The following is a 10,348-nucleotide window of genomic DNA, read 5'->3' as shown; positions in this document are numbered from 1 at the left end:
CCCTCTCTCTCTTTCCTCACATATTCTCGGCTGTCACAGCTCGCTGTAGGGCTTGTTTCCAGACAGGTCCAGGCGCTCTCCACTGCGCAGCCCCAACACGGCCCAACCGCTCAAACACCCTCCGGCGGATGACCTCTGACCTCGGCGACCTGACCCCAGCCGACCGATCGCGTCCCCCTCCACGCCTCCGCCCCGCTTCCCCACTACAGCTGCGTAGTAATTGTAGCGTGTGCAAAGGTCACGTGACATTATTTACTTCTGCGGCTTGTTCGGCTGACAAGAGATGGCACTAGTGGTCTGTGGATCAGAGGCGGGGCTAGGTTCTACGACTTCTTGGGGCACACTTTAGGGCAGAAAAGAGGTTTTTTGGCTCTCCATCCCAAAATGCTTCGAATATACAAAAACAAGTTAGATATTCGAAAATCTGAGGACCAAACGGATCATTTGACGTATCTTGCGCGTCTGAGAATTGATCGGTCTTCAAACTACTGAACAAAAACGAGGTGATTAGTAGCAAGTGCTGGTGACTGTATGTACACATAGTCCCAGCGGGAAAATGCCGCCCGCGCTGGGACAGCAGACAGCAGTCTCTGCCGGTCACCGCAGCGGTCGCTGCGACAAACACATCACACAGCTAAACACGGTTTCAATGGGTATGCACGTGTGGTAAGGAGCATCTTGTTTAGATCGCCATGTCCCTATTAATCAACGAGGTCATGTGTGGCACGCTTGAGCTGCGCAATCTGGCGCTGCAGCGGAAGTTTTCCAGCGTTTGGGAATTTCTTGTTTCCCTACCAGATATTGCTCCTCTTTCAGGTGGGAATAGGCTTCTATGGTTAGCAGAGTGTAGCATTTGCTTCGCCAGTTTTAGACATAACTTCTCCCTTCTGTCTGCCAGTGACTCCAGCTTCAGTGTCTCAAGAAGCCGTTTATATGATAGGTCATGTCCGCCGATCAATTTAAGTGCTCGTTTTTGAACCTTTTCAAGTTGGCTTGCTTGCTTGGCTGTTAACCCTGCATGAAAAAGAGGCGCACAGTATTCCAGCAATGGACGAATGTGGTTAGACGAATGTGGAATGTGGTTAGATCGTCCGTTGTCAGGCCTACCTGTTACACCTCTAATATCATGGAGACCGCGGGTACGCCGGCGGCCTCTCCAACTGCCCGCTTACGGTCTGTAGCCGTGCCGCCTGTGACCTGTGCCGCCCCCTGTCTGAGGCAACATCAGTGTCCATAGGTCGCGCCTCCTTACGTCTATGTCTACCGCCTGTAACCGCCCCCCCCCCCCCTGACAGGCGGTGTTTCCGCTCGTCGCGCGCCTACTGCGGCCACCTGGTGAATATGGCCAACAAGGTGTGCTCGGCGGCCGAGGAGGGGCCCAACGTGCAGCTGGTGCGCGAGCAGCTGGACGCCCTGCCCGACGACATACGAGCCAGCTGGCAGGCCTTCAAGGAGGCCAAGCTGCACAGGATCAACGAACAGAACAAGGTAGGTCGGACAAGCTAGGACAGATGGCAACCGCCTGGAGGGAGGGTAAGGGGCGATGGGATGTGTTGCAAAATTATGAAGATCGCCCGAAAATGTGTGTGTGGGCATGGTAAAGACATTCTGATTAATGAGAAAAACGTTTAGTTTTAAGGTGTTCAGAGGCGTGCTGCTCACCGCTGCTTTTCAGTTGGGGAGTAGGCGAGTACTTCCTGATGGTTGCGGCGCTGCCATGTCGTTTATGAATATTCCTATTTCCTAATTACTAGTGCTAGGTGTTGGTGATTCCATGTGCTGTCGAGCGGTCTGTCTAACTGATGACGTCTGTCTGTCTGTGTCTGCCGCCAGCCGGTGTTGCCGGAGACCAAGCAGGAGACTGCCAGCGAGTCCGACTACCGACAGGTGACGGAGGCCCAGCAGGCCACCATCCTCAGGGTGAGTGATGTGGCCCGGACCAGTCTGTCTGTAATGACATCCCGGCCCTGCCTGTCAGGACATCCTAGGCCCTGGCTGTACCCCGGCCATGCCTGTCAGGACATCCTGGTTGTACCCCAGCCCCGTCCGTCAGTAATGACATCCTGGGCCGCTGTACGTCGGACCTGCCTTTCAATACATTCTGGCTGTACCCTGGCTCTGCCTTCCATTACATCCTCTCCAACATCGAGCTTTGACTCGGCCCACTTTCTGCAATACTCTCTCCTACACCGAGGGACGATACGACCACACACCGGCCCTTTCTGTCCCGACATCCTCTCTAGCATCGAACCTTTCTCCGCCCTCCACAACATCCAGCTCTCAGAGATAAGAATTTCAGTACATTCTCTCATCTTCTTGTCATCCTGACTTTTCCGCTGTAATTAGAGAATACCTGCGGAGTGTGGGCTCACTTGCTGCAGGTCGCCCATTTTATTCTATATCACTTCCGAGTCACGAGTTATCGATCGAATAAAGTAGTTTGCATTAAAGCGTATCATTGGCGTGGGTATTTGTAAGCTGTATGCTTTGGTTACTAAAGGATGTTGTGTTAGTAGCGTTGGTAAGGAAGGAAGGAGACGGGTGGATGTTTTGGGTCATAGGAAGGGGCAGTGTGGCCGGTGTAGCGAGGTGGCGTCGCTGTTGGGTGGGCTGTTTTGTACAGCGGCGCCGCCCGGCCGTGGTTTATGTGCGGTGTAGGTGGCGGCGCTGTTGGCTGGGCTGTTTTGTACAGCGGCGCCACCCGGCCGTGGTTTCAGACGTTCCACAACTTCCAGCTGCTGCACGCGAGTACGGCCGGCGCCGACGGACAGGGCGCCGACGACCTGGGCGACGACGACGGCTACAACGACATCGGAGACGGACTCAGGTGGGTGGGAGCAAGGTCATCGGGTGAGGGACGGGGCAGGTTTGTAGAGAATAAGTCGTGGCAGCTGAAGGAAAAGACGAGGCTCTATGCCAGTGAGAAAAGAATCGTTTGGTCAGTGAAGTACAGAACGTGGGGCTAGGAATGACTGCTGACATTCGGGTTAGTGGGGCTGGGGATAAGTCAGTGGGAGGGAAGTCGTCAGATAAATGGGGCACATGACGTCAGGGCAGTCGGACGCCAGGTTTTTGGCTTCCAATTGGTATCTACATTCGACACAGGCTGTTTTCCTCTCAATTCGCTGTTTTTCAGCTCCCCGCGCCATTACTACCTTCATGCATGCATGCATGGCCTTTTTGAGCGACTACCGACCACTCACGCCCCGTCTCCCGCCGTCCTTCAGCGCGTCGCCGGACGAGGTGACCCCAGTCGGCCTGCTGTCTCTGGACGCCGGCGGCGACGGCCGGCCGTCGGCGGTCGACCTGTTCGCTGCCGCCAGCGAGGCGGACCCGTGGCCGGCGCGGCGCACTGCCAGTCTCGAGCCATGCCACAGCAGCTCGGACGAGGATGACGAGTCGGACGAGGGCGGCGCCGGCGACGACAGCGCGCCGGCGCATATCTCCATGGAGGTAGACACGAGCGACCCGTGGGCCGCCGCCACTGCTACCGACTCACCACAGGTGGCCATGGAGACCAATATGTGGGAGGAGGCGCCTCCGGCAGCGGCGTCGGCCGCCGGAGACGCGGCGGAGACCGCACAGTGGCCCGCCTTCCAGTCGCAGTCCGACGCGGTCACGGCAGCGCCGCAGAGCACAGGTGAGCCGCGGGCGGAAATGAATGTCGACACCGACACCAGAGGTTCAGGTTTACTACCTGATGGTGTCTTATGCCGCGTAGCCTAGTGTTTGCAATAACCTACCGGTCTGATCGGTATTGCCATCGTTTGCCTGCCTCATGCGATGTTTGTGACTGTGGTGCACTCAGTTGTAGGACTTACCGATTGCTTTGTGACAATTCTCGACGGCTCGTTGAAGTTTTAACTTAAGTTCAACTCCGTCATGCCGGTCATATTTCCCGACTATCTACCCTGAGAGCCGTGTCCCCGTATTACGTCTTTGTATTGCCACTGTCGAGCCAATATACTATCATGTGTCCGTGAGTTGATCGTGCAGTGACCATGACCCACCCCTCCCACAGAATCCCCAGCCGGCGCCGGCTCCACCTCCGAGCAGCCGTCAGCGTTCCACGCGAACTTCGAGGCGGCCTTCTCAAACACGTGCGCCGTCCAGGAGGATGGGCAGGTGTCGTCGGACGCGCCGGCACCGCCCGGCCGGCCCGAGTCGCTCCAGCTCAGCGCGGGCGCTGGCTCCATGGAGGTGCAGCCCGAGCTGCTGGTGGCGGAGCCGGTGACGCCGCCGGCCGACCGGCCAGGTCAGTCACAAGCCACTTGACTATGACTGCACGGAATATCTAGTCTACGACATCGTAGTGTCGTAGACTATATATTCCGTGATGACTGGGAGGACTGAGGGGCTTATGAGTAGCTGAGACGGTGCCCGCTTATCAATGTGCGCTGCATTAAATTCTCTTATTTTGATGCAGGATCTGAAAAAAACTTGAGCTAGAGTTCGGTAGTTCCATAAAGACGCATGTTACGTTTTAAATTGTGTTTGGTTCGGCCTTAACGTAATATGTTTCGTTGTCGTCTGCAGAGTCTCCGCACGAGCTGAACTCGACGGGAGGCGACTTCACTCCGCTCTTCCACGAGTCTTCCGTGACGGCGGGGTCCGCGGCGGCGACGTCCGAGGCGGCGGACGGTAGCGGGGAGTCACCGCTCTCCGAGCCGGCGCAGCAGCTGGCCGACAATTACAGGTGAGACAGACTCACAGTCGCGCAGTCGCCTGTCGGAGTTCTTCGGCGGCAGCAAGGTATTCCAGTAATTCGAGTTAGAATCCCTTCTCGGTATTGGAGATCCTTGGTTGGCAGCTATTCGGATTTCAGTCGAGCGGTTAATATATTCAGTTGTTAGTCAACTGCCCTGCCTGAGACCTACCTGGTGTGCGAGCCCCATCGCACAGTCTGAAGGCTATTTGAGCCTGTTTGTGTGTATTTATCTCCCATAGGCTGGTGACCTGTTAAGACGAGAATATACTTCCGGAAAGTACCTGCCAACCCATTGCAGAGTAATTTGTTGGTCGGCGTCACTCTGCCGTATATGAAGCTTAAGCATATCGAGTCGAGCCCTCCCGGCTGGCAGTGCTACCCGCCCACTTTCCGACACATTTCTGCACAGGGCCCGTCAGACAGCTGGTCTGCGAACTAAATGAACCTCGTTACGTAACACCACCATGACGACTATTTAAGGCTAGACCTGAACTGGACATTTTCCGTATCCGGCTGGCGGCGTCCGTAAGGTTTTAGCTCGTCACTACGCCCCTGGTGCCACGTTATGACGCTATTGGATACGTTTCCAGGTTATAAACCACACGACACTGCACGACCGTGACCTTTGCGTTCTGTGAGTCCAAATCACGACCGTTGTAACTGACGACTGTGGCGTCTGCCACGTCCGGACGGGGCAGCAGCCTGTGTTCGGTGGCAGGAGTAGACTGGAGCCCATTTTGATTTCACAGTCACCTGCAGCCCTGACGAAGGCTTTTTGACTAAATACGTGATTAGCTGTGACCCTTGACCTGACCTGTGATCTGATCTGATCCGGGATCCTTCATATGGCACATTGTGACGTGACATATGTTATGATCTGTTGATAGTTTACTGGTCTCAACACTTTTATGTTCACTCATCTGTGATCTCCCGGCCTGACCTGATTTGCGACTCTGGTATCTAAGTTCTGACTTGGGACTTCCTTTCCTGACCTTTAACCTGTGACCCTCCGTCTGATTTCTGACCTCTGACCTGACCTCCCGGCAGCTTCCTGACGTCACAGGGTCTGATGAACGGCTCTGCGTCCGAGGGTGAGGAGAGCGGAGAGCCGGAGCCGACTGCCGAGCTGGCTGCCGCCAGCCGGACCGCCGACCTGCCCAGGTATGTGGTGCGATCTGTAGAGACAGGCAGACAACCAGACGCATAGCTTGGGAGAGAGACAGGACATTCTCTTGATGAGAAAGATCAGTTGTTGGCAAATACAAATGCATTCATTATCTCTGCGTTTTTAGATGACTTCTGCGGTTTGATTAGGATTCGTCATACCTACTTTATAGTGTGGCCTTGAGGATACATTCACGATCCTTGACTACCTTTCTTACGACCAGTGCAATGACGTTTCACGTGTGGGTGGTGGTGCCATCTGTGTTCAGGTCAGTCGCGGCATTGCCAGAGCTCTTCCTGTGGTGTTTGACCTCCGTTTGTCACTATATGTCTGATCTCTGTCTCTCGCTGTATCTGACGTCAGTTTCTATATATGTCTGACCTTTGTTTCTCGCTGTATCTAACCGCCCGTTCTCACTGTGTCTAACCGCCCGTTCTCGCTTTATCCGACAGCCCGTCGAAGGTGGCGGCCGCGGAGCCGGCGGCGCCGCAGTCGGAGCCGCACGTACCGGCCTGAGCGGCGTCCGGAGCAGCGCGGGCCACCCACAGAGAGAGTGAGAGCGGGCTCATCAGTCGGCCACTAGCACAGCAATACACACACTGACAGAAAAACGGGGCGCAGCTGCCGCCTCCGCCGCCTCCGCCGTCGAGCCGAGCCGAGACGAGACGAGACGAACCGATTGCGAGAGTGACTGACCGGGTGATCGGGCGTGTGAGTGTGAGTGTGAGAGGGCGAGAGCCAGCGAGCTGTGAGATTGAGAAAGAGAGCTGTCCAACTACGCTGTGATACGCCGCGCTCCCGTCGCAGAGGCCGCCGGGTAGCGCCAGTCCCGCGCACAGACACACAAACAGACAGACATACACAAACACATACACAAACACACACACACACACACAGGTACAGCCACGAAGACATGACAGGCGGCCGGCGCCCCCGGCCGCGCGCGCCCGCCCCGGCCGCCGCCGTCACTCCCACCCGACTCTGTATAAAGTGTAGTTTTAACGCCTGACAATGGTGCCAGCGAGGCGCGGCGGGGAACGGGCGCGCGCGGCCGGCGCCGCGCCGCCTCGGCTACAATCATGTCGCATAATTGAGCCGGGCCGGCCGAGTGACGCGCGCCCCCCCGGCGACAGTTTTAACCGGTTTTCGTTTGTGTGCGGACGGCGGTGACGGCGCCGCCGACACAGTCTGAACATTCCAGGAGGGTGCGGGTAGCGCCGGCCGGTGCGCCGGCCGCCCGACCTGACCTGACCTGACCCCGCCCCGGCGGCTCGCGACTCGACCTGAAGTGACCTCACGTCCGGCCGCGGCCGCCGCCGCCGCCGCGCCGCGCCGCTGATGATGTGTCGCTCGCCACCCCATGAGAACTTCACTTGCCACTCTCTGTATGCATTTTACTGGGTATCGCGGGTCCAACGCTTGGCGCTGGGAAGCGACGCGGGCAGTGGTCCCGGCGAGCAGCGTGCCTTTTGCCTGCCCCCGACTCTGACAGCGCTTGCCTTCCCCTTCCTCCCCGTCCCGTCCTGACCCCTCCCTCCCCTGTCTGTCCGTCTCTCGTCTATCCAACTCACCTGAGCCCCTGGCCAGGCCCGCCGCCCGCCGCCGCCCGTGCGCTGAGCGGGGCGGCTCGGGCGGCACGGCGGGCCTGCCGGGCGGACAGCTCCCATTGGATGAAGCGGGTGGAAGCTGCTGAAAATGTACCTTGTACAAATGTTAATATATTGTAGCCAGTGGATCGGCGTGTGGAATTGAGGTGCGGCCGGTGTTACGGGGCAGGGGGGGGGGGCTCTACGGGATATGGGTGTGAAGGGGAGGACGGGGATGGGAGGCGGGGGAGTGTGCTGATATGCCGGGGACAGTGGGGAAGGACTAGTGCGGGGAACGAAGCGAATAGTCAAGGTAGAGGGCACTGGGGAAGGGCCAAGGATTCTGACTTGCTGTCTGTCGTGCTTACGGGTCATTGGGTGCTAATAGATGAACATGTTGACTCGCCGTTAGCAAGTAATTCCACCCAGTGGCACTGCAAGTCACGCTATAGCTGTGTGTGTTGTCATCACAAGAACGCTTCTACAACAAAGCAGGTCGACAACATTTAATTCAGCTCCTTCGAGCGAAATATGTGGCCCGAGCTATTCTCGTCCATTCGGAGTTACACGGTAACTCTCCACGCTGAGTCTGACCTCGGACAATAATTATTTCCCAGCCGCCTGCCTCTTCCGTCCCCCCCCCCCCCCCGGAACAGCGGCGGGTCCGGCCTGTCCAAAGCCCTCAACACCGACCTACACCGCTCTCTGTGCCCTGACCGCGGTGACAAACTTGTGCCTTTGAGTGGGGCCGCGGCGAGGGCAGCGGCGGGCCAACTTTGTGCGTTATCGACTGTCAGAGCTGCCGACACGGGCGGCCCGGCGGGGGCGGCTGGGCGGTTAGTGGAGCCGCAACTTGGCCACATAAACTGGGCTGTGCTGCGGTTCCGCGGGCCTCAGTCGCTCGGAATTAGACTGAATGGGCGCGTGAACGTGCCGACGTGTCAGCGGGCGGCGGGAGGGAGGTATGTGGGGGGGGGGGGCATGGAAGAATGGCGGAGGACGAGATGGCTACGGGGCGGAAGGTGTCACTGATACCAATGACCAAACGATGCATTGATCTTGTCGTGGTTCGCCTGATGCTGAATATCGATAAAATAGTAACGGAATAACCATCAGGTGGTATGAAGTTGAATCATCCCGTCGACAATTCGGATTCACACATTCACAACCTGTGTTTCTTGTTCTATAGCGAATGGCTTCGGTTTCTGTTCTTTCCAGGAATCATTATGACCTTCGTAGCTCTTTTTGTCGTGTTTGGTCTGTGTGTGGTTTTGCCCTTTACCTCGGTGCGGTTCATTATTTTATATTTATAGACTGTCGACCCTTGCATGGAATAAGAAAGACGAGCTAGGTCCGTCACTGGGCTGGCCAGTAGGTACACTCGGGGGCAGATTGATGTTCCACCACTCCCTACCCATCGGGCTCCCATGGCTCAGCACTGGCTGCTGCCAGTGTTGCCTGCCCTCAGCACTGCTCAGCACTGCCTGCCAGTGCTAGTGCTGCCAGTGCTGCCACTGGCAGCAGCCAGTGCTGAGCCATGTGAGCCCGATGGGTAGGGAGTGGTGGAACATCAATCTGCCCCCGAGTGTACCTAATCTCAGTTCGAGAGCAATGGTTAGTTTCCTGTGCTGCGACTTGAGCTATTCACTGCTCGCTGGCCGTATAGCGTCAGCCGCTTATACGGTACTGTGACTGGCATTACAGTGTGCCAGCCGTCAATTCAGAACGTACCGAGTCTGTCACATTGCCGATTACAGAATGGATAGATAGGGTGCATGTGCGTCCGTTTAGATGCACCTTTGCCCCATCTCTGCAATGACAGCATTGTGACAGCCTCAGCTATGGTAATCACCTGCTGGTGTGGCCAGCGGTTTGTGTTCTTGTAAACGACTACTGTTTTGTCAGATAACTACTCGGGGCTCCCAGAAAGGTGCTTTGATACATCACCCTGGTTTAAAGAGCGCCAAGATCCAGGCGAGCACTTCTGTTCGAATGGGTATTGACACGGGCATTGACAGCTTATATCTGAAACCCGTGCGGGGCCTCGTTTTCCGGAGCACATTTCTACAAGTCGGCGTCTTCGAAAAGCCAGCCGATCCTGATTACAAAAAACCGCGCTTATTAGATATGTGTTCGAAATCCCAACTCGGCATTAATGGCGGAAATATATAAGGGAAGTATTAGGGAACTAATCCCCTCGGGCGGATTCGATTCAATTGTCAGGCGCGGGACGTGCCGCGGCCGAGTTCGGCGCCCTCGCCATTCGTAGGCGGCTCGTTCTATGGAGATCCAATCTGCACGCCATTTGACCGTAGGCCGTGGCCGGAATGAGGCCGCCGGTTTCGCCGGGTGAGTCCCGTCTCTGTCAGGGGTGACACCGAGTCGCGGTACATTAGTCCGCCGCGATACACGCCCACGCGGCTCCCCGACTGCTTCCGCGTGGAGTTTTGGGGTGCGGGCTTACATCGAATCTCCAGATCACCCATTCGACTGAAGTCGCCCCTACGACTGGTGCGGGGGAGATGGCGCGGCGTTCCCCTCCCTTTGCCCTCGTGGTCCGCCAGGGGTCAGACGCCGGTCCGCCCTACGTGCCCCACACCGCCCTGTCTGTGAAGCTGGCCGACGTCGGCCGCGCTCGCTGCGCAGTTGGCCGGCCGGCCGGCCGATCTCATCGGGTTAACCCGCGCCCGGCTGGGGGTCCTGGATTTCCACGCCCTGCTGGGGGGGTGTTTGAACACCCCCCCTTCTAACTCGGCTCCTGGGCCACGTAGCGATACGCGGAAGGCGGCGTTCGAAAGAGCGTCAAAAATAATGAGGAAATCACTTCGGTCAATTTTTTGGTCAGGTCAAAGGTCAGGTCACCAGAGGTCATTGAAGGCAAATTTTCGC

At 57.2% G+C, this 10,348-nt stretch overlaps 1 protein-coding gene across 1 annotated transcript; it reads left to right on the top strand.

Moving 5' to 3' along the window:
- The first annotated feature begins 556 nt into the window (after window positions 1–556).
- On the top strand, window positions 557–7,606 carry LOC122392910 (serine/threonine-protein phosphatase 6 regulatory subunit 3-like). Its single transcript, XM_043388273.1, has 9 exons — window positions 557–666; window positions 1,296–1,488; window positions 1,834–1,920; window positions 2,718–2,827; window positions 3,228–3,640; window positions 4,022–4,255; window positions 4,537–4,696; window positions 5,756–5,869; window positions 6,326–7,606. Exons 1-9 carry the CDS (start codon window positions 557–559, stop codon window positions 6,387–6,389), a joined length of 1,485 nt encoding a protein of 494 aa, XP_043244208.1. The 3' UTR covers window positions 6,390–7,606.
- The last annotated feature ends 2,742 nt before the right edge of the window (window positions 7,607–10,348 follow it).

This window comes from Amphibalanus amphitrite, unplaced genomic scaffold (assembly GCF_019059575.1).
Source record: "Amphibalanus amphitrite isolate SeventyFive unplaced genomic scaffold, NRLGWU_Aamphi_draft 000506F_arrow, whole genome shotgun sequence".
Classification (NCBI taxonomy): Eukaryota; Metazoa; Arthropoda; class Thecostraca; order Balanomorpha; family Balanidae; genus Amphibalanus; species Amphibalanus amphitrite.
The sequence above is the reverse complement of the archived record's forward strand: the minus strand, read 5'-3'. Positions and strand labels throughout refer to the sequence as shown.